This window comes from Talpa occidentalis, unplaced genomic scaffold (genome assembly GCF_014898055.3).
Source record: "Talpa occidentalis isolate TD23 unplaced genomic scaffold, MPIMG_talOcc4v2.1 talOcc4.9, whole genome shotgun sequence".
Taxonomy (NCBI): Eukaryota; Metazoa; Chordata; class Mammalia; order Eulipotyphla; family Talpidae; genus Talpa; species Talpa occidentalis.
In genome coordinates this window covers 75,902,252-75,924,306 of record NW_023605305.1, presented here as the reverse complement: position 1 = coordinate 75,924,306, position 22,055 = coordinate 75,902,252, and the positions used below count along the sequence as shown (strand labels likewise).

General features: G+C 50.3%; 3 protein-coding genes across 11 annotated transcripts; 1 reads left to right on the top strand and 2 right to left on the bottom strand.

Moving 5' to 3' along the window:
- Nucleotides 1-1,433: 1,433 nt before the first annotated feature.
- Nucleotides 1,434-9,508, bottom strand: ISG20L2 (interferon stimulated exonuclease gene 20 like 2). Of its 3 annotated transcripts, none has more exons than XM_037501183.2 (4): nucleotides 9,414-9,508; nucleotides 7,309-8,176; nucleotides 4,578-4,778; nucleotides 1,434-2,316 (listed from the first exon to the last, which is right to left on the bottom strand). In XM_037501183.2, exons 2-4 carry the CDS (start codon nucleotides 8,026-8,028, stop codon nucleotides 2,203-2,205), a joined length of 1,035 nt encoding a protein of 344 aa, XP_037357080.1. In that variant the 5' UTR covers nucleotides 8,029-8,176; nucleotides 9,414-9,508; the 3' UTR covers nucleotides 1,434-2,202. The 3 variants fall into 3 exon arrangements, with proteins under 3 accessions (XP_037357080.1, XP_037357079.1, XP_037357078.1); XM_037501182.2 differs by lacking the exon at nucleotides 9,414-9,508 and adding an exon at nucleotides 8,775-8,855; XM_037501181.2 differs by lacking the exon at nucleotides 9,414-9,508 and adding an exon at nucleotides 8,662-8,760.
- METTL25B (methyltransferase like 25B) lies at nucleotides 9,244-18,287 on the top strand. 4 transcript variants are annotated; one of them, XM_037501179.1, is made up of 9 exons: nucleotides 9,244-9,576; nucleotides 12,433-12,557; nucleotides 12,702-12,894; nucleotides 13,347-13,409; nucleotides 13,673-13,816; nucleotides 14,519-14,562; nucleotides 14,821-15,003; nucleotides 15,691-15,875; nucleotides 16,260-18,287. In XM_037501179.1, the coding sequence occupies exons 1-9, from the start codon at nucleotides 9,466-9,468 to the stop codon at nucleotides 16,379-16,381; spliced, it is 1,170 nt and encodes a 389-aa protein (XP_037357076.1). In that variant the 5' UTR covers nucleotides 9,244-9,465; the 3' UTR covers nucleotides 16,382-18,287. The 4 variants fall into 4 exon arrangements, with proteins under 4 accessions (XP_037357076.1, XP_037357075.1, XP_037357073.1 ...); XM_037501178.1 differs by having other exon boundaries at nucleotides 13,721-13,816; nucleotides 14,519-15,003; XM_037501176.1 differs by having other exon boundaries at nucleotides 14,519-15,003.
- Nucleotides 16,910-21,989, bottom strand: MRPL24 (mitochondrial ribosomal protein L24). Of its 4 annotated transcripts, none has more exons than XM_054691854.1 (7): nucleotides 21,942-21,976; nucleotides 19,966-20,018; nucleotides 18,068-18,271; nucleotides 17,893-17,988; nucleotides 17,594-17,697; nucleotides 17,227-17,357; nucleotides 16,910-17,121 (listed from the first exon to the last, which is right to left on the bottom strand). In XM_054691854.1, the coding sequence occupies exons 3-7, from the start codon at nucleotides 18,248-18,250 to the stop codon at nucleotides 16,985-16,987; spliced, it is 651 nt and encodes a 216-aa protein (XP_054547829.1). In that variant the 5' UTR covers nucleotides 18,251-18,271; nucleotides 19,966-20,018; nucleotides 21,942-21,976; the 3' UTR covers nucleotides 16,910-16,984. The 4 variants fall into 4 exon arrangements, with proteins under 4 accessions (XP_054547829.1, XP_037357083.1, XP_037357082.1 ...); XM_037501186.2 differs by lacking the exon at nucleotides 21,942-21,976 and adding an exon at nucleotides 21,364-21,716 and having other exon boundaries at nucleotides 19,966-20,198; XM_037501185.2 differs by lacking the exon at nucleotides 19,966-20,018 and having other exon boundaries at nucleotides 21,942-21,989.
- Between the last annotated feature and the right edge of the window lie 66 nt (nucleotides 21,990-22,055).

Sequence of the window (22,055 nt, the reverse complement as noted above, 5' to 3'; positions counted from 1 at the left end):
GGAATCAAATAACTCCTCCTTAGACCCTCCGCTAGATCAGGGGTTAAGGGTGGGGGAGGGACATTGCTAGCACCTCCAATTTCAAAATACACTGCCCCTTTCCCTTTTGAGAACTAGGTTGACATTCTAGAGTACATTGGGGAGGACAGTGTTCATTCTTTGCCTTTCCCCTTTCTCACCTGCAGGGGCATGAAAGGATGCAATGAAAAGAATGATTAGAAGAGCTTGCATCTTGTCATGGGGATACCCCATTCTGAAGGAATTCTAAGGCAACACGGGACTTGTTAATTGGGATTCAGGCTGCTCTCCAATGAGGCTTGTCCATCAGCGTTAGATGAAGTCAGGACCCTGGGGATAGAGGGACAGGTAAGAGGGGAGTGAAGTACAGGGGATCCTCAGGCAACCTTGCAGGACGAGCTGCACTCTGACCAGAAAGTGAGAGCAAACGGTAAGGAGTCAGCTGCAAGGTCCTCTGGTCTCCCAGATTCTTCCTGGTGAGTCAAAGTAAGACCTGGCTCTTTCCCATGTTGGGCTGAGAGCAGGAGTCTTTCAGCACATGGGAGTGGGAATGAGGACTAGAGTATAAAAGCCAGCTGCTGCTTCACCAAGACACACAAAGTCAGACTTGTTTCTGCCAACAGGTACCCTCAAAACTGAATTAAGATGAGAACCTTCCAGTTAACATCTAGTTTACTGATTGCAGTGTAATTAAGAAGTGCTTGTGTGCTCTGGTTTTGATGCACCTTTCTACATTATTCCTACTCAGAGGCAGGTGAGGGTATCCGGCACTTCTTTGCAGAGTCTCACGGACAATACATGTTGGGTTCAACAGGAACCAACTTGCTCAGAGACCAACAGCGGCCAATGCAGGCAGAGCCAGCAGTGTAGGACCTGACAGCAGAACGATGCCTGGGTCCAGTATGTCTGCAGGGATGTTTCTTCTACAGGCAGCCATGACTGCTACGCTGGCTCCTGGAGCCAAACCAGGCACTGAGAAGGTGCAATGCCTGGTGCCTAAACAGAGTCGGCATTCTCTCAGGCCGGGCAGAGACGGTGATCCCAGACATAAGGTCAGACCTGTGACTCACCTTCCCAAGATGAGGGTGTGCACCAAGGAAGAGCTGGCGGGAGCAGCCAGACTGGCGTCACCAACTACCCTTCCTCCTCCACTCTGTCCCTCCTGCATGCCCTCTCTCTGAGTCACTCTTCTAGTCACAAACCCTTTGAGGGTGTTTGCATGGCCTGCGTTTCACTTTAGGTGTGCTTGTTGATGGGATGAGGCCAAAGCAACCGAGCACATGGGCTACACAAAGGCCTCATCAACTCTCTTGACTTCCCACAAACACAGATCCCAAGAGTGTCATCCCCGAAGCCCTGGAATCCCCTTACAGAATTATAGCCCTACAAGACCTTGCTACTCAATAATTAATGGCAAGCTAAAAAAGAAAACACCACACAATTGTTTTTCCAATATAAAAATGTTATCAAGGGAATTATTTGAGTTTTTAGAGGCTTGGTTTAGCAAAGATTAAAAACACTTTAAATTCTCTTTCAACCTAAAAGTGTGATCTAAATTAATTCTCTATTGCTTTAGGAAAGAGACTGCTTTCCTAAATTTGATTTTCAAGTTCACACTCTTACCTCCACTGCACTGCAACCCCAAGAAGGAAAGCTCACCAGGGACAGTTCTGGGGTCAAGGTAGGAGGAACAGCAACGTCCTTACGGCCTAGATGCAGACTCATCTACACAAGGGGACCCTACCAATCCAACCTGCATACTTTTGAGAGTGAAAGGGGATGCTGTTAATTATTTGAGAACAAAAGGTGTAAAATTGGATATGGTCACCCTACTGATAAGGCAGTTTGGGAAACCACATTTCCATCATGCCTTGGCCCCTGAAAGTAAAAAGCTGGACTGGAGCAAAATACCCTGGGACCTCGGTTAGCACCAGTAAGAGGTAAATAGCATGGGGCTGGGGTCTGTCTCCAAGGCTTCCTCCTCCTACGGGACACTTAACCAGACACAGAGCACATCACCAGAGGTGAAATTTCAATAGTTATTAAGTCTGGGGTGGAACCTCTCTCTCCTCAACAACTTTGGCTTCCGAAGTACGCAGCTGCTTGAGCTGTCCTTTGGCCCGCTGTCCTGTTTCTTCTGGGCGCTGCCTCCGCCTCCCCATATCACCAGTGCCCCCAATGCCACTAGTTTTCTGGAGGATTCTGGGCCAGGTGCTGTTCCCACTCCACTTCAACCAACTTGTACAGCTCCATGGTGGCCTGAGCATCTTCCACAGAGGAATGTCCACTTTTCCCAACCTGAATGAATAAGAGAAGAGGATAAAGCTACAAGAGACTATTTCTTCCCTTCCCAGCTGACCTCCCCCATTTCTCACACATGCTGTTAGGGTGCAGTTTGTGCTGCTACTGCTGCAAAGGGAAAATGGGGTGGGGCCCTGCTCCTTATCTAAGTTCAGGGTTCAATTCCTAAGGAAGTCATTGCTTTGATTGCTGCAATCCTTTCCATGTGGCAACATGTATATGCCATATTGTTCTACATTCTGCAGAGACAAAACATGCCACATATCAGACAAGCCTTCTGAGTCTTATCCCCAGTTCCTTAAAAGCTGTCTGTATAAGAAGGGTGTCAGGGGGCCTCCCTGGTGGCGCAGTGGTTGAGCGCTGGGTCGCGAAGCTGCCCGCGGCCTCTGCGGTGCCGGTTCGATCCCCGGCTGCTCCCCGGCCACCGGAGGAAGGTCCCACATGGCGCGCAGACCTCTCCTGCCGCCCGCTGCTCCCCTCAGCAGTGTACTTCGGTTCTTCTGCCTGCTCTGCTCCCCGCTCTGGCTCTGGTGAATTCTCTCACCCTCCTGTGCTTCTGACTGTACCCAGTACATGTATAAACAAAACAAACAAACAAACAAACAAACAAATAAAACATGCCTCTATAAAAAAAAAAAAAAGAAGGGTGTCAGGCAGCCCACCGCTTCTCTGAATGCCAAGCAAATGAACACACAAGAGGTGTTTGCATCCATGATGTGATCTCATAGATGAACACCTCTACCTGCTTCCTTCTCTTCTGAACTAGGGTTTTATTTATTTATTAACAATTTTTTTTTAATAGAGGCATGTTTTTAATTTATTTATTTATTTGTTTGTTTATACATGCACTGGGTATAGTCAGAAACGTGGGAGGGTGAGAGAATTCACCAGAGCCAGAGCGGGGAGCAAAGCAGGCAGAAGGACCGAAGTACACTGCTGAGGGGAGCAGCGGGCAGCAGGAGAGGTCTGCGCGCCTTGTGGGACCCTCCTCTGGTGGCCGGGGAGCAGCAGGGGATCAAACCAGCACCGCGGAGGCCGCGGGCAGCTTCGCAACCCAGCGCTCAACCGCTGCGCCATCGGGGAGGCCCAACTTGAATTAGGGTTTTATTTATTTATTTTTTTTTTAAAAGAGGCATGTATATTTATTTATTTGTTTGTTTGTTTGTTTGTACATGCACTGGGTACAGTCAGAAGCGCGGGAGGGTGAGAGAATTCACCAGAGCCAGAGCAGGGAGCAGAGCAGGCAGAAGGACCGAAGTACACTGCTGAGGGGAGCAGCGGGCGGCAGGAGAGGTCTGCGCGCCATGTGGGACCCTCCTCCGGTGGCTGGGGAGCAGTCGGGGATCGAACCGGCGCCGCTGAGGCTGCGGGCAGCTTCGCAACCCAGCGCTCAACCGCTGCGCCACCAGGGAGGCCCTTGAATTAGGGTTTTAAATCCACATAAAGCTCTTTTCCTTTTCCATGTACCCTCTGGAATGCTGTTAGAACAGGAATTATTATCTTTTTTTTAAAGATTTACTTATTTATTTATACAAGCACTGGGTACAATCAGAAGCATGGAGGGTGAGAGAATTCACGAGAGCCAGAGCGGAGAGCAGAACAGGCGGACGGACAAAATATACTGCTGAGGGGAGCAGTGGGCGCGGCAGGAGAGGTCTGCAAGCAATGTGGGACCCTCGCAGGTGGATGGGGATCGAACTGGCACTGCAGAGGCCGCAGGCAGCTTCGCAGCCCAGCACTCAACCACTGCGCCACCAGGGGAGGCCCTGGAATTACTATCCTTAGGCGCTGATGGAGAGACTACTTATTGGGGCCCTAGCAAAAAAGCTGTTCCCATCAAAGCAGCCTGACTGTATTTCTTTTTTTTCTTTTAAAAGATTTATTTATTTATTTATTTATTTATACAAGATTGATTGATTGATTTATACAAGCACTGGGTACAGTCAGAAGCACGGGAGGGTGAGAGAATTCACCAGAGCCAGAGTGGGGAGCAGAGCAGGTAGAAGGACTGAAGTACACTGCTGAGGGGAGCAGTGGGCAGCAGGAGAGGTCTGCACGCCTCCTCCAGTGGCCAGGGATCGAACCGGCGCTGCAGAGGCTGCGGGCAGCTTCGCGATCCAGCGCTCAACCGCTGCGCCACCGGGGAGGCCCTGACTGTATTTCTATAACCAGAGGAATTCTGGAGACAATAAGGGTGGTCAACAAGGTGGTCTCCAGAACCTGAGTTGGGGGTGTGGCAGTATCTGGGGACACATTACCTGGATGTCCCGATTCAGCAGCTTCTGGGTGAGACGCTTCAGGGACATGGTGGCATTCTCTGGGCAGTCGGCCTTACGGTTGAGGAGGGGGATATGAGAGGTGTCACGGGTGAGGGACTTGGGGTGAAAGTACTGAAGGGCTTTGAAGTCGTTGTGGATGGCATGCCCCACCACAATCTTCCCTGTGAGTATCTTCAAGATCTGAAACAGGTGTGGAAGAGGTGGTGGTAAGAACTCAAAGTGGGGGACCCACATCCTAAAAGTTCAGTGTGGCCTTAGATCCTTCTAGATTCCTTTTACCAACAGCCCCACCTCCCTCATGCTCGAAATGCCCTCTCTCACACATTTTCTTTCAGCTAAAATCCAGCTCCTCCCTGCAAAGTGAAAGCAGGCATGTTTCATGGCATGCCCTTTTGGACTTCCATCACAGTGGCTCCTTACCTTCTCATTACTCTTCACTCCAATGACAGATTAGTTTGCTTTGAGTCCCAAGGCACACTCACGTTTGAGACACTCATGTAACTATCTAGCTGGGTTCTGGCTTCCACTGGAAGTCCCTTAGCCATGGTCATGCTGGCCTGACATTACATGCTGCACAAACGGAATCAAAGTTGGGTTCCAGCAGGTAATGGAAGCCCCAAATTACATGTAAGGAGTGATGGATGGATAAAGATGTGGGTGTTTTGTTTTGTTTTTTTTTGGGGGGGCGTGGAGGAGAAGAAAATCTCTGGTTTTCATCAGACTCTCAAAGGGTGTACAAGCTATAAAAGATTAAGAATCACCCATGGACAAAGGCTACAGAGACAGATCAGACTGTGCTGCTTCAACAGTCAGTCCCATTGCTTTAACTCCTCCAGCTCACAATCAGGGAGCATTTGAAGAACCCTGTTTACACTAATCTTGGAACCAAATAACCTCTCACCATTTCAGGATCTAGAGAGGGCCCCAGGGCGTCCCTGGTGGCGCAAGGGGTTAAGCACCACACTATGAAATAATCACAGCCTCTGCAGCACGAATTCAATCCCTGGCCAGCCAGGTAGAAACCCACATGGCACAGCAGACTCTCCTGTTGTGCCCGCTGCTCCCCTCAGCAGTGTACTTTGGTAGATCTGCCTGTTCTGTTCCCCACTCTGTCTCTGGTGAATCCTCTCACCCTCTGCATCTCTGGCCTGTACCCAAGCTCTTGTATGCATAAATAATCTTTTTTTTTTTTTTTAAAGATTTATTTATTTATTTATATAAGCATTGAGTATAGTCAGAAGCGCGGGAGGGTGAGAGAATTCACCAGTGCCAGAGCGGAGAACAGAACAGACTGATGAAGAAATACACTGCTGAGGGGAGCAGCGGGCGTGGCAGGAAAGATCTGTCATGACATGTGGGACCCTCGCCGGCAGCCAGGGATTGAACAGGTGGTGCAGAGGCTGTGGGCAGCTTCGCAGCCCAGCACTCAACTGCTGCGCCACCAGGGGAGGCCCATAAATAGATCTTTAAAAAATAAAAAAATAAAGCAAGGGCCACCTAAGAATAAGCCATGGACTCTAAAGGCCATTCCCAAAGAGGGGTTCCAAACAGGTTGTGAGCAAGAGCAACAGTCCTGGCATCAGTACATGGGGTCCCAATGGGAAAGGGCCAGGCTCATGTGGATAGACCTTAGCCCCTTACCCCAGCGAGGCCATGCCGAGGTGCTTTGTCACACAAACCAGTGCAGTCCAACCAACTGGGCATTTAGTTGCTCCTTGGCTGCACCTTCAGTTTACTGTCCACCAACACTTTTACTTCACATTAACTTCAACACATAGCCCTTGTGAAAGCTGAGCAGGTTTGCTGTCTCCGAGTCACCCCATCTTCTGCCTCTCCCAAACCTCTGCTCAGCTGCACCCCTGGGGCACAGGATGTTCAACTCTTCCAAGTTCTTTCTAAGATCCAGACATTTCACCTCTGGTAAACCTCCCTCCCACTGATTGTTTTGGCATACAAGGAATGGTTGGAACAGTCAGTCTAAAGAAGGGAAAGAATATGCTGAAATTACAAAATGGAGTAAGGGTGCCCTCTGGAGGCCTCTTCAAGACCAGCAGGTTCCTTGCTCCCCTCTCCCACTTTGTCCTTAACTCCCTTTCTCCTTAACTCCCAGCAGCTCTTTCCTGTTCTGTTCATTTGTGTGCTCCCCACTGTCCCCACTGCTCATGCAGGACTGGAATGATGACTTGTTTTGCACAGTGAATGAGAGGAGAACCCAGTAGGGCTGGTGTCTTTTACCCCCTCACTGCAGACTACCCAGTTACACAAATATGCCCCATCTTCAATCAATGCCCTGCCCTCTCCTACCAACACTTCCACTCCTGCCCCAGGCTACCTCTCCCTACTAAACCCTAAACCCCAACTCTACAAGGTAGTCCCAAATTGGACCCTTTCCCCCTGGCACTCATGCCTGCTGCTCTGCCCATCACTGGCTGCCATTTCTCTATGCAGACTCCTAGTTCCCCAGATCAGGAGTCCCCTTGGAACCTTAAATAAGTCTCATTTGATGAAGTGTGTTACACCAGCTACAAGTACCTTCCAGATTTTCACCACTCTTTACCCCAGCAGGAAGACTTCTCCCTCCTAACATTCCACTTCCTCTGCCTGTCCCACCATACACCTTTGGTGCCTTCCAATGCTGATATTCTTTGCTAAAAAATGATTTGGACCCCTCCCCACCCACCTCTCCACTCCTGTGTCCCATGCCTCTCACCTGGCTCCGAGCAGTCTTGAAGGGTGTAGCATTAACCATGTGCTGCTTCCGAATACCACTCCATCTGGTACGGTAGTCCACAATGTGGCAGGGGGGGCGAATGTACTCATCATAAAGTACATCTCCATTGTAGTTAACGATGCTACATCTAGCCAAGGAACTGATATGCCCCTTGGGTCCTGTGCCTACCATCTCACAGTCAATTGCCACCATCTTACCCAGTATCTTCTGGGACGCTCCAGAGCATTTATTCTCTGATGGAGCTTGAGTAGAGTTCTGTGGAGCATTCTTCTGGTGGCCCTTTTTCTTGGAGCGAGTTGGGTGCTGCTTTATCTTTGGAAGGGCACTCTGAAACTCACCCAGCAGATCTACTTTAGCCACAACAGAGCTGGCCTTCTGTGAAGGGGCAGGGGTCAGCCAAGGCACCACAGCTTTCTTGTCCAAGGACTGCTCTGACCCACTGCTAGCAGTAGCTGTCGTCTTCTTTTTTTGAAGGGGAGGGGTGCTCCAAGCCCCATCCACCCTAGGAGTTTCCTCTTTCTTTGGTGCTTCTGAGCGCAACTTAGGTACCTTGTTAGCGGGCTGGTTCTTCTTATTCAGAATGCCTCTCCGTTCCAAGAGCCGACGCTTTTTGACAAAATTTTGGTGCTTGGCATTCCCCTCTAATGTCTTCTTCGGGGGAGGTTTGCCAAAATCCAGATTGAGAAGTAAGGTAGACATGAGGACAGTGGATGGTGGGAGAGCTGTTGGGACGATTGGCTTACCAATGGAAGGATTGAGGACTCATCCTTTGATGAATTCCACAGGAATTCCACAGGAGGCTTGTAGTATACCCTGGGGAAGAGAGCTCATAATTGAGCTTACAGACCTGGAAAAAAATAAGACCCACCTCTGTAGGACTGAATGGAGGTGCGCCGTCAGAGCAATTCCCTCACGTAGAGGGAAAATGAAGCTGCAACATGAAATGAGCACTGCCTGAGCCAGGAGGCCTTGATTCTGGCAAAACCCCACAATTCCCTAGCCGTCTGGTCTTAGAACAGTCATTTTCCCCCTCTAGATCAGCCTCCTTTGTAAACGCAAGGAGTTAAAGATTCCATCGAGCTCGAGGTTTGTGAGTCTGGAAAGCTAGAATAAGCGAACTCTATCACCTGTCCAGGGAGGGAATACCTAAGCATGCTTGAGAGCAGCGACGGGCATGATACATGTGACCTCTGGATTCTCCAGGCACCCCAGCGCAAGACCCACGAATAACAGATACAAATCCAGACGACTCCTTCCCTGTCTCCGGATGGGGGAAATCGCCACAAGCACCTCACGTCCTTCTCCCAAGAAAGGAACTTTGACAACACATACCAGCAAGGGGAAAATCGAGGCCTGCGGGTAATCGAGGTCGGGGCAGGCTGCCTCGGCGAGCACGCTTCGGCGGCGCCGGCCACGGAGTCCGGTCTCCACACTCACACACCTACCTCCCAACCGGCTCCGCTACGACCGGAAGCGCCCGAAGCCGGATCCGGAAATTGGCGCGCGCCGCCGAGGCCCGGGTCGGCAGGCCCGCGGATTGGAACGCGCCGGGGGCCGACGCGCACGCGCCCGCAGCCCCCCTGCCTCCGGGAGGGAGGCCAGGGATTCCGAGTGTGCGGGCAGCGGCAGCGGCGGGGGCGGCGGCGGGGGCGGGGGCGGCGTGGGCGGGGGCGGGGGCGGGATGCGCTCCCCGGCCCCTCTAGCCCCGTGGAGGTACAACTCCAAGGTGTGGGAAGGCCGCGACAGCGGGGACCTGCGGAGCGCCGGGTACCCCGGCCTCACTTCCGGGAGAGGAGGGGACTGGTCCGGGAGGGGCTGGGCCCGAAGCTTGGCCCGCCCCTCCCCTGGAGCGGGGCGCCCGCACGCTCTGTGGCGTCACGGCGCGGGCTCCGCGCCCCACTGGCCGCCCACGCGGGCACCTCGGCGCTGAGAGCCGTCGCGATCTGTGACGTCAGGAGAGCGCCTCACGTCTGCCCCCGGAACTTCCAGCTCCGGAAAGGGAGCGTCGGGGACCGGGTGCAGAGATCCTTATTCCCCGGCTTCTGCCTGGCTCGGCCTGGGTGCTGGAGTTTCGTAGTACTGACCCTGGTTCCTTCGCCGTGATCTCGCTCCCGGCGCCACCGACTGGACCCCGGGATGCCGGGCGTCTCCGCCCGGGGCCTGTCTCACGAGGAGAGGAGGCGGCTGGCTGTGAACCTCACCCGAGTTCTGGCTCTCTACCGTTCCATCCTGGACGCCTACATCATCGTGAGGCCACAGGGGTGTGGGCGGGGTATCCCGGTGGTGTGGTTGTTGAGGTGCCCACGACAGGGAGAGAAACTGGCGAGTTGGTTTTTGCCCTTTTCTTCCATCAGTTTCGGTCTTTTGACTGTACAAGAAGAGATTTAAACTGGGGCAGTCGCCCTCTTTTTCAGATAACATAGATAGCAATATTTTTAATATCTAGCAAGATTTTTAATATCCAGAGTAATAAAACTCATGGACACGTGAGCCATGGCTACGTTGAATTCTACTAGGAACGTGTGAGGTTTTCCAAGAACACACCTGTTCATTCACCCAAGCTTTGAATAAGTTTCTGGTATATAGTGGCATGAACACTTCCAACTTCGGAATCAGACAGACTAGAATCCTAGTGTGTTAACTCTGGGCATTGAAAAAAAAAAAAATCCCTCTTAGCCCCATTTCTCAGCTGTCAAAGAATCATGTGTGAAGGTTTATTATGAAGAATAAATGAGTTGGTGTATAAATAGCACCAGCATCCACTGAATTGTTCAGGCCCAAAACCCAGAAGCCATCCTTGATTCTTCAGCAAGTCCTGTTGACCCTACCTCCAGAACAGATAGTGAATTCACCCATTTATCTCTATCTCCTTGCTACTAGCTAGGACCAAGCCCCCATCATCCCGCTCATGGACTACTTCTAAACTACTTCTAAACTGATCTTTCTGTTTGTTTCTGCCCATCTATTCTTCACAAGGCAGATTGATCTCTAAAATGGAAAGCCGAGCACAACACTCCTTAATTCCTTCATGCTTTCATGAAATCTGAACTCCTTATCATTATTCATAAAGTCCTATATAATCTCCCTGCTGCCTCTTGAACCCGTCACATTTCATTGTCTCCCACGTTCACTATACCACACCCACACTTGCTGTCCTGATTTCTTTCCACAAATATGGTGGACACTCAGGCCTTTGCACTTACTGATTTGCCTGGAATGTTTTTCCTCCACAGAAAGGTAAGAGTAGAATGGCTAAGAGCAGGAACACAAATTGGGTTCAAGTCCCAGCTTTGTTACTTAATAACTTTTTTAAGTTTTTAATTGCTGTGCGTCAGTTTCTTTATCTATGAAATGTAGGATGAAACTGGTACCTACCTCTTAGGATTGCTTTGAGAAGTAAATGCCTTCATAGATGTCAATGTTGGGAACAGTGCCTGGCATATTAAAGTATTTTATAAGTGTTTTCTATTGAAGGTTTTTTTTTCCTTTTTTTGAGATATAATTGATGTATAACGTTTGTTTCAGGCGTTTGACATGTGATTTGATATTTGTATATATTGCAAAATGATCACCACAATAAGCCTAGACAACATGTATCACCATGCACGGTTACATTTTTCTCATGATGAGAATTTTTTTTAAAGATTTATTTTTATTTGTTTATGCATATAAGAACTGGGGTGTAGGCGAAGGGGTTGAAGCAGAACAGGTGGATCTACTGAAATACACTGCTGAGAGGAGCAGCAGGTGAGACAGGAAAGGTCTGCTGTGCCATGTAGGTTAGCTCCTGGCTGGGGATCAAACTCATGCCATAGTGGCTGGCAATAACTTGACAGCGCTGAGAGACTTTAACCCCTGTGCCACCAGGGAGGCCTCATGATGAGTTTTTTTTTTTTTTTTAAATATTTATTTATTTATGCAAGCACTGGGTACAGTCAGAAGGGCGGGAGGGTGAGAGAATTCACCAGAGCCAGAGCGGAGAGCAAAACAGGCAGACTGACAAAGTACACTGCTGAGGGGAGCAGCGGGTGGCAGGAGAGGGCTGCTCGCCATGTGGGACCCTCGCCCGGCGGCCCGGGCAGCTTCACAACCCAGCGCTCAACCGCTGCGCCACCAGGGAGGCCCTGTGATGGGAGTTTTTAAGACCTATTTCTCTCAGCAATGTTGAAATATACAACAGGATTAACTGTAGTGATCGTGTACATTATATCACATGACCTGCTTTATAACTGGAAATTTGTAAATTTTGTTGGCTGCCCCCCCATCTTACCCCGCTACCCCCACCTCTCACAACTACCGCCTGAATTATTTTTCACATGTCCTGTTTCCTGCTCATCAATCAAGTCTCAGGTCAGATGTCAGCTCCTCGGGTTGGTTTGTTCCTCATTGCTCTATCTAAAGTAATACTCTCAAAATCTCCATTATGTTTTATTCTCGTGTGGCACTTTTATGTCAGCTTTGCAAGAGCTAGGATTTTGTCTAGTTCATTGTATCTAGAATAGAACTTGGTATGTAACCAAAACTCCAGAATTTGTTTTAAACAAATGGATGAATAAAAATACATCTGGCATATATAGTGTTGGCATATATAACGGTAGGTTGAAGACATGCTGCGTGTCTGTCAACATGGTGGTGTTGGGGACGCAGATGTGAAGGAGATGTCATCCCTGACCTTAAATTCAGTGGAGTGGAAGAGACATGTAATTGAGGAAAGGGATTAATGGAGAGGTGTGTCCAGACTACATCTGGGCTCCAAGGAAGGAGAGGTCTGCCACCTGGGAGTTAGAGGGAATAGGAGCAGGCTTCTCAGAAGAGTTGACTTTGATGAGAAGGAGGAACCTACTCATTGCAGCCAGTGACCCTGTGCTGAGAATGGGGTAGGGAGAATGGGCCTGAAGTAGCCTGTTGACTGCCACTCCCCTCTGCAGGAATTTTTTTTATATTAATTTTTTTTATATCATTGTTCATTTTAAAACAATATTTGCTTCCCTCTACCCCCTCAGGTATAGTCCCCATAGAGTTTCCTTCACCAATGCACCTGTGCACCATCACCACAGTGCCCCCCTCTCTGATCCCTCTCCCTCCTCCTCCACCCCTCTGCAGGAATTTTTTACGGACAACTTGTGGGGCACACTCCCCTGCTCATGGCAGGAAGCACTGGATGGACTGAACCCACCACAGCTGGCCACACTGCTGCTGGGAATGCCTGGGGAAGGGGAAGTAGTCAGGTATGGGCAACAGGGCCCAATGCTGGGGGATTCAGGATGCTGTGCTCCACAGCGAGCCATTGCTCAGTCTCACAGGCTTCCTCGGTTGTCAACTGGCGCATCTGAACATGACGGAACTATTCACTGGCACCTGGGCTATTGCAGGTACAGGTCGGTGTGGCCACTCGCCCTGCTGGCCCTGAAGTCCACAGCCTCTGCTCTGGCCTTTACCCGGAAGCCTGGGTTCCGGACCCCTTCAGAGTTCCAGGAAAACCCCAGCCAGAGCTCCCGCCTGACAGCTCCATTCCGGAAACATGTCAGGCCCAAGAAACAGCATGAAATTCGGAGGCTAGGAGAGGTGAGATGGCTAGGGTGTCTGGGAGCCTGGGGACTCTTTAAGTCTGTGGGTTACAAAAATGTGTGTACCTCATACCAGTCCTGCAAGACCACACACCCTAGAAGGACCTTTCCTCACAGGCGTGCTGTAATGTCCATGCTTGGTTTTGGAGGGTTTCTTATACTCTTGGGTTGGTTGGTGGCTCACTGTTTCATTCCTGGTCTCATACCTCCAGTCTACCCGGTGCTTCCCGGTGCTTCTCTCCTTGTTCTGTGAGAGAGGCTGAATCACTGAGAGCAGCATGAAGAATAACCTGAGCTGGGGTCACTACCCCTATTTTGGTTTCTATGTGTCTTCCATGGCACCCTCTGCACACCTCCCTTTGCAGCTTTAGCTCCTGCACCCTTGTTTTGAACATTTGCCCTGGGAGTCAATTACCAATGGCTGGACAACTTTGTTCCCTTCTCTTTCAGTTGGTGAAGAAACTGAGTGAGCTCACAGGCTGCACCCAAATTGTGGATGTAGGCTCAGGCCAGGTGAGCCACACTCCTAATGTTTTCTGAGTTGTGGGGCTAGGACTGTAGAAGGCAGGTTTATCAGGCCTCAGGCCCAGGAAGACAGATGCCAAGGAGTGGTGAAATAGGCAGGGCAGAATTTATGCCCTTTGTGTGTGTGTGTGGGGGGGGGAGGCAGGGGGCTGGGGAGCAGTGCTCGGACCCAGGTCGCAGCCATTGAGAGAGTGGAGGCCAGTGGAGAGGTGCTGAGCAGGTCTGCCTCCAGCCCTGCCTTGTGACTCCAGGGCCATCTCTCCCGCTTCATGTCCCTGGGGCTGGGGCTGATGGTGAAGAGTATCGAAGGGGATCAGAGACTGGTGGAGAGAGCCCAGCATTTGGACCGGGAGCTCTTGCAGGCTCTGGAGAAAGAAGAGAAGAGGAACCCACAGGTAGGCCAGCCCTTCCTGCAGCTAGGACTGAGCTTCCACTTTTGAGTTTCTCAGCCTGACATGGTCTGCTCCTGATTTCAGCTACTCCTTTCCTGATGTTCCTTCTTTGCAAAACCTCCTCCCTCAGTCTTAGACACTTTCTTTTTTAAAGATTTATTTACGCATACAAGAGCAGGGTGCAGGCCAGAGCAGAGGTGCAGGAGGGTGAGAGGTGCACCAGAGACAGAGTGGGGAACAGAACAGGCAGACTGACAGAAATACATTGCTGATGGGAGCAGTGGGAGAGACAGGAGAGGTCTGCTGCGCCATGTGGGTCAGCTCCCTGGCCGGGGATTGAACTCCAGCTGCAGTGGCTGCAGATAGCTTCATAGTACTGAGAATTAACTCCTTATGCCACCAGGGAGGCCTAGGGGCACTTTCTATTTAAAAACTGCTTTCCACACCAGTGTATCTTCTCACCCCACTGTGAAGTGGCCAGTTGCATAGTATACTCAGAATACTAGGACTCAAATGAAGAGTTGCAGTGAATCATGACTGACCCAGAGCTGATCCCTCCTGATTTTAAGGCTCAGCTGTCTCCCATGCCCCAGCTTCTCTCCCTCCTTCCCTAGGAGGGAATGGAGGATAGTCCCTTCCTGTAGCCTGAGGTGGCATGGGAACAGAGAACAAATGTCCCATCTTTGTCCTTCCCTGCCTCCACAGGTGGTCCAAACTGGCCCTCGCCTCTCTCCATACCATGTGGTTAGGTGGGTAGACCCTACCACCCTGTGTGAGGAGCTCCTGCTTCCACTGGAGAACCCACCTCCGAGTGGGGTGCGCTTGCTGCTGACAGGCCTCCATGCCTGTGGGGATCTGAGTGTTGCCTTGTTGAGGCACTTCTCCTGTTGCCCGGAGGTGGTGGCCCTGGCCTCAGTGGGCTGCTGCTACATGAAGCTGAGTGACCCTGGAGGCTACCCACTGAGTCAGTGGGTGGCAAAGCTACCAGGCAATGAATTGCCCTACAGGCTTCGGGAGGGGGCTTGCCACGCCCTGGAGGAATATGCTGAGCGGCTGCAGAAAGCAGGCCCTGGCCTCCGAACCCACTGCTACCGGGCAGCGCTGGAGACAGTCATCCGACACGCCCAGCCTGAGCTTCAGCGGCCAGGGGTGCAGGGGATCCCCAGAGTCCACGAGCTCAAGATTGAAGAGTGAGGCTGGGGGAAGTTGGGGAGGGGATGGGGCATCTACTGGAAGTCTGACCCCCTCTGACCCTCACTTGTTAAATATCCTAAAAAAAAAATCTAAATGTACCTAGAGGAATTACTGAGTTCTCTGCGGCAGTTTCTCAAAAATTTTTTTAAAGATTTATTTATGCATACAAGAACTGAGGTACAGGCCAGAGGTGTGGGAGGGCGAGAGGATTCACCAGAGACAGAGTGGGGAGCAGAACAGGCAGACTGACTGTAAGCACTGCTGAGGGAAGCAGCAGGCAAGACAGGAGAGGTCTGCTGTGCCATGCGGGTATCTCGCTGGCCAGCCGGGTATTGAATTGTGCTGTAGAGGCTGCAGATAGGTTCATAGTACTGTGCTTAACTCCTTGCGCCACCAGGAGGCCCTCTCAAAAATTTCTTTAAAAGGAAGTTGTTACTCTTATCAGGAGGTTATCAAGTTTTTAAAAATAAGAGACCAGTAAAGAATTAGTCAAATCTGGCTGAAAATAAATTTGGGGATCAATTTGATATTGGACAAACAGCTCACAGCCAGAGAAACGTTTAAAAATGCTTATTAAGGTAACAAATCAAGCAAAGCTGGAATCGAATTAGGAATGGACAGTTTGGGTGGGAGGGGGAGATTCCCCAAACCAGACTGAGTGTTGTCTGTGGCTTACCCCACAGATACGTGCAGCGGGGGCTACAGCGAGTGGGACTGGACCCACAGTTGCCACTGAACCTGGCTGCCCTTCAGGCCCATCAGGCCCAGGAGAACCGTGTAGTGGCCTTCTTCAGCCTGGCCCTTCTGCTGGCCCCACTGGTGGAGACGCTCATTCTACTGGACCGACTGCTCTACCTTCAGGAACAGGGTAAGGGTGTCCTACAGCTGGGGCCTGAGGGACTGGAGTTCTGGGGCTTCTTTAGGTCCCAGCCCCAACATCTGTGAGGGTCATCCCTGGGTGATTCCTGGTCTACCTGCTTCAGAGCCCTCAGGTGGGCGGGGCCAGGGACTTGTTCATGTAGATTCCTACTGAATGAGCCTCTGGTGGTGACTTTTAGCAAGCATCCCTACCTTGTGTGGTATGGGAAACCTACAATGCCCAGAGGACTGCCTCCTGCACCCAAATCCTGATAGAGAACTGGGTTGTTAGTCCCCATGATGAAAAAAAGGGACTCTGCCCGTAGGCTGGGCAGAAGGTAGGTCTAAAGTTGGCCTATTTCTACCTTCCTGAGTAGCCCTGCATTTCTCCCAGGCTTCCATGCTGAGCTCCTGCCCATCTTCAGCCCTGAACTTTCTCCCAGAAACCTGGTTCTGGTGGCCACCAAGAGGCCTTTGGGCCAGGCCTTCTCTGTGCTGGAGACTGAGGACAGCTGACTTAGCCTGAGGAAAGCACGTCTCGGACTCCCATCTGCAGTCACCCCAGCGCCACAGTGGGTGGTAGTCTGCAGAGCCTCACCCAGAGAACCAGGTTCCTGCATCCTCCCTGGAATTATGGTTTTATAATTCAGCTACATACCCTGTCCCTCCCTTCCTGTGTTATGTCATGTGTAAAAATGTATTTTTTAACTTATTAAACTGTAATCTTCATTATAGTTGCATACCCTCTCTCACATCCTGCAGATGTGCTACAATTGGGTCTCACACCCCGAGCCCCCACTCTCCTCGACGCATCGTCTCATACACAGGTTTCCATGGAGAAACCCTGTCTTTCCCTTTGGCTTCCAGCCAAGTCTTCAAGCCCTGCCCCCTGCGAGGGCTGCCTTGAGGCTAGAGAACTTCCATCTGGGTTGTCATGACATCAGGACAGATGCTGCCTCTCTTTAGTCCCTGAAACCAATGCATCCTAGTTAGGGGTGTCAGTCCACTAGAAGATAGCAACGGTACACAGAGGACAATGCAAGCCTCTTTATTGGTATCTGAAGAAGACGAGCCCAGCTAAGGCAAGACAAGGAGGAGAGAAGCTGCCCTTCAGACTCCTCAATACCAATAGACCTTCTTGTGTCTCCGGGTCTCCTGGATCCCCATGGCCTCCATCACCTCTTCCTCCAGGGTCTTTAGAGAGGGCACGTAGGTTCTTTCTAGAGCATCTTCCACTGACGTATCTTTGGGGCCATCTATTGAGCCAGAGGAAAGAAGATGGGTATGAGAGCTGCTTAACACCCCTTATTCCCAACTCCGACCACCCTCACCCCAACTTTGTGCCCTTCACCCGATCTCACCAATCCATGTTTCAGGGATGATACCATCATCTCTGGGAAATTCAGGTTTGGGAATAATTCTTCCTGATCTTGTGGAGACTCGTACCCGCTCTCCTGCTTCAGTGAATCTCCACTCTACCTCAGTGGGTTTCCTAGAAGACAGAAGAGGTGAGTCCAGCTGGGGAACCATCTTCCCACTACCCTCCAACCTAAGTCAATTGCTAAAAACACTAAGATCACCATCTTGTTTGTCTGAGACCTCTATAAGAGTCATGTCCATGAGACCCCCCATCTCAATTTCCAGGGCATCTAACCCACCATTCCACTGAATAAATGTGGGCCACACCTGCATGGACTCAGAGGTAGGAAAAGCGCCGCATATGCTTACTTGTCCACAGGATCCACGAGTTTGACCTGGTGGTGGAGCAAGGGTGCTTCACTCTGGACCATGGTTCCCCGTGTATCCTTGGTCTTGCCGATGTAACGGTAATGCTGTCCAAGAGGGGGGATGGCAGAAAGTAAGATGTGTGAAAGCATTCAGTTCAGAGCATTTAGCTCAAGTTGAAAAGTAGAAGGTTCAGCTGTATCAGTAGCCTTAGCCATTTCCTGCCACTTGAGCTACTCTGGGTGGAGCTGGACAAACGGGACAGGCACCTCTGAGCACACTCATCATCACTCTTCACTTACCGTATTCAGCCCTTCAAGGACCACCCAGTTTCGCTGCCGAATAACTTGAACCACTTTGCCTTGCTTCCCGGCATCCTTGCCTTCTAGGATCTCTACCTGTGGAAGACACGAGGGTCAGAAGGGGCAATCCTTGAACAGAAGCCTCCCACCACTCTCCCCTGTCTTAGGCTCTCACCCTGTCCCCACAGAACAGATGCCAGTCTTCATCAGAGATGGGTTCCACAGCCACCCGTCGTCGCCTGAGCCCTGGAGGGTTCCTCCTCTTGTCTGCCAGGGAACCTGGGCGGTTCATCCCATAGCGGTAGTTGGGGGGCAGAGTGACCTTGGATGCCAAGGCTAGCAAGGCAGAGAGTCGCATGGCTGGAGGCTGAGAAATTCCCTGGTAAAAATGAATTAATCCACAATGATCAATGATGTGATCAATTGTGCCTACATAATGAAGCCCCATAAAAATCCTTGAAGTACATACAGAGTTTAAAGAGCTTCTACGCTGGTGAACACATGGAGGTGGCTAGGAGGGTGGCACTCCTTTGGAGGGCATGGAAGCTCTGTGCCCTCTTGCATCCCTTGTTCTATGCACGTCTCCTATCTGGCTGTTCCTGAGTTATATCCTTTTGTATAAACCAAAAACCCAGTAAATAAACTGTCCTCTTGACTTCTGTGAGTCACTCTAGTATATTGTCAAACCTGAGAACGTTGTAGAAATTTCCAATTTACAGTCAACTGGTCAAGGTGGCAGGAAATGGCTGAGGCTACAGATACAACTGAACCTTCTACTTTTCAACTTGAACTGAATGCTCTTAGCTGTGGTAGGCAAACCCCTTTCACACATCTTACTTTCTGATATCCCCCCTTCTGAATGCAAATTACCACCTGGGTTTGTGATTGGTGTCTGAGGTGGGGTTGTCTTGTGGGACTGAGTCTATGCAGTTTGATACTGTGTGCAGGTAGAATGTTCAAAATTGAAGTGAAATGTAGGACATTTGACAGGTGTCACAAAATTGCTTGATGTCGGGGGAAAAGAATACCTACATTTGGTGATCAGAAGAATTGAGAGCAGAGGGAGGTATAGAAGAGGAACAAGGTTTTCCTTCAAGGACAAAAAAGTGGGGGCCTCCCTGGTGGTGCAAAGGGTTAACTGTCAACACTAACAAGCTATCTGCAGCCACTGCAGCAGGAGCTCCGTCCCCAGCCAGGGAGCTACCCACATGGCACAGCAGACTTCTCCTGTCTCACCTGCTGCTTCCCTCAGCAGTGTATTTCAGTCAGTCTACCTGTTCTGTTCTCCACTCTGTCTCTGGTGAATCCTCTCACCCCCCATACCTCTTTTCTGTACTCTAGTTCTTTTATGCATGCATGCATACATAAATAATAAATCTTTTTAAAAAAGACAAAAAAGTGGTATTATCCCAACAATATGTCTCTTGTTGAAACTAGATTCAAATTCAATAAATGATTTTTTTTTGCGCATAACTGGGGTGTAGCCAGAGGTGTGGGAAGTGAGAGGATTCACCAGCGACAGAGTGGGGAGCCGAATGGGTGGATTTACTAAGATACACTGCTAAGAGGAGCAGTGGACATGACAGGAGAGGTCTGCTGTGCCATGTGGGTTAGCTTCCTGGCCTAGGACCTAACTTGGGCTGTAGTGGTGATAGCACTGAGATTTAACTCCTACACCACCAGGGAGGCCCAATAGATAATATTAAAAGAACATTAAGAAGGGTATCCCTGGTGGTGCAGTGGGTTGAGTGCTGTGCTGTGAAGCTGTCCGCAGCCTCTGCAGCATGAGTTCGATCCCCGGCCAGCCAGGGAGAAATCCACATGGTGCAGACCTCTCTTGCCTTGCCCACTGCTCCCTCAGCAGTGTCTTCGGTCCGTATGCCTGTCCTGCTCCCTGCTCTCTCTGGTGAATTCTCTTACCCTCCTGCACCTCTGACCTGTACCCCAGTTCTTGTATAAATAAATAAATCTTAAAAAAAAAAAATTAAGAAGAAAAAAGAAACCCTGTGAACAGCAAAAGACCCAGAAACCTGGGGGCAAAATAAGCAAAAGAACATTTTTTAAAGCACTTACTTCATTGCTCAGTGGACCTTGTTTCACTGAATCCTCATAAAATATTATCTTCACTTGAAGATGCGGAAATAACACAAGTTCAATGACTTGTCAATGGTCAGAGGCTACTGCGTTCCAGAGAGCCGGCATGCAAATTCACTTAGAGATGACTTCAAAATCCAAAAAGTTCAGGGAGGCCAGGGACCATGCTATCTAGCTCATCCCTCAATTCAATAGAACTTGATGTAGTGGTACTCACATAGTTAAAGAAATGCAGCAGGATAAGAAGAAAACAGAGAATGTAACAAAAGAAGGGCAGAAGGCCCAAAGGCAGGCATTTCTAAGGGAAAACAAACACCTAGCAGAGATAAAAACTGGGATGAAACTGTCCCTAAACCAACTAGCCTCCTTCAGAAAATAATCAATGCTCCTTCCTTTTCTAAAGGAAAAGGACCCAGAACCAGACTTTAGGATTTCTAGGCCCAAATTTGCCATCTAAGTTTGTGCCCTAAGCCTCCCAATTTTGGAGGTTGGAGTAAATCAATGGGGAGGTGATAGCACTGAGGGTAAACTGATTAAGCACTTCAGTTTACTAAGCACTTGCTACCTGCCAGGTGCCATGAAAGTGCTTATCTGTATCATTTCACTTAAGCCCCAGGACAACTAATAAAGGAGGTAGCATTAATTTTTTTTTTTTTAGAGGTTTATTCATTCATGCATACAAGAACTAGGTGGGGGCCAGGCATGAGAGGATTCACCAGAGACAGAGTGGGGATCAGAACAGGTGGATCTACTGAAATACTCTGCTGAGGGGAGCTGCGGGTGAGACAGGAGAGGTCCGCTGTGCCATGTGGGTTAGCTCCCTGGCCCAGGAACAAACTCATGTTGCAGTGGTGGCTGGCGGTAACTTGATAGTACTGTCTTTAACCCAGCACTGCCAGGGAGGCCCCCAGTAATCTTATTTTATAGTTTAGAATGAAATCTAGTCTAAAAGTACAAATAAAATGTACTATCACTGCATAAACAGCTCTGGACTAGGAGTCTGCGGAAGGGGGTTCTAGCCCCTGCCCCACTATCACCTTATTCTGTGACCCTAGGCTTAACTCCTGAGCTTAAGTTTCACATTGCTTAACACTTTAGAGGGTTGCCAGTGTCAAATTGTTTTAAATGTAAACAAAGCAAGATACAGAATGAACAGTATTTCTTAAGGGTAAATTAAAAAATATTCTGACAGGCATAAATATTTAAGAGAAGCAAACAAGTGAAGTACTTGTTTTGGGAAAGAAAAAGTGGGAGGGTCTTTCCACCACGTTTGCATTTTCTAAAATACCACTGGTTATCTGAGCAGGGAGATACTAGGTCATTTTTCTTTTCTATTTCTCAGTATGGAAAAAGTCTGATGTTATTTTCAATGGATACTGAACCAAAGGACCTAGGAGTTTTCAGACTCAGCAAACGCTCCGGCCGCACTACCATGTGACAAATGGAAAACGGGGACCTTCACTCCTTCGGCATTTGATTGTCACGGTTCCAAAAGGGGAGCTGACAGATTCTTTTTCTAGACAAGGACAGCAGGGTCTGGGAGCTGAAGCGACTAGCCTCAGAGTTCACAGAGCTTGACAGAAGCAGAGTTAATCTTAAGGTTCAAGACTCCTGCGTGATTGCGCCAAGAAGTCTCTTAACCTCGGCCAGTCTGGGAGGAAGCTCTGGCAGGTCACAGAAGCCGGCCCCCTAGACCTTTTCCTTCTGCCCCAACACGCCGGAAAGGCGGCTGCCCCTTTCGCAGTGAGGCTTTTTGTGAGATGCTGTGGAGGCCCCGTGCAAGGTAGTGGGGGGGAGGGGGAGCGTCTGCCGCGGCCCCAGCCAACTGCGCCAAAATCCCGAAGCCGGGGAACCGGGGCGACCACCGAGATACGGCCGGGATGAACGACCAGGGCGCCCGCCGCCGCCACCAGAGCACCCCAGAGCCGTCCACACCTCCCCACGCGCGGCCTCACCTCGGCTTCCCGCGCCGCCCGGGCGCCGCTGCCGGCTCCCGGCACGGCCCTGACCCCGCCCGCCGCCGCCTGCCTTCTGGGGAATGTAGTCTAGAGCCGAGCGGAAGCTCCGCG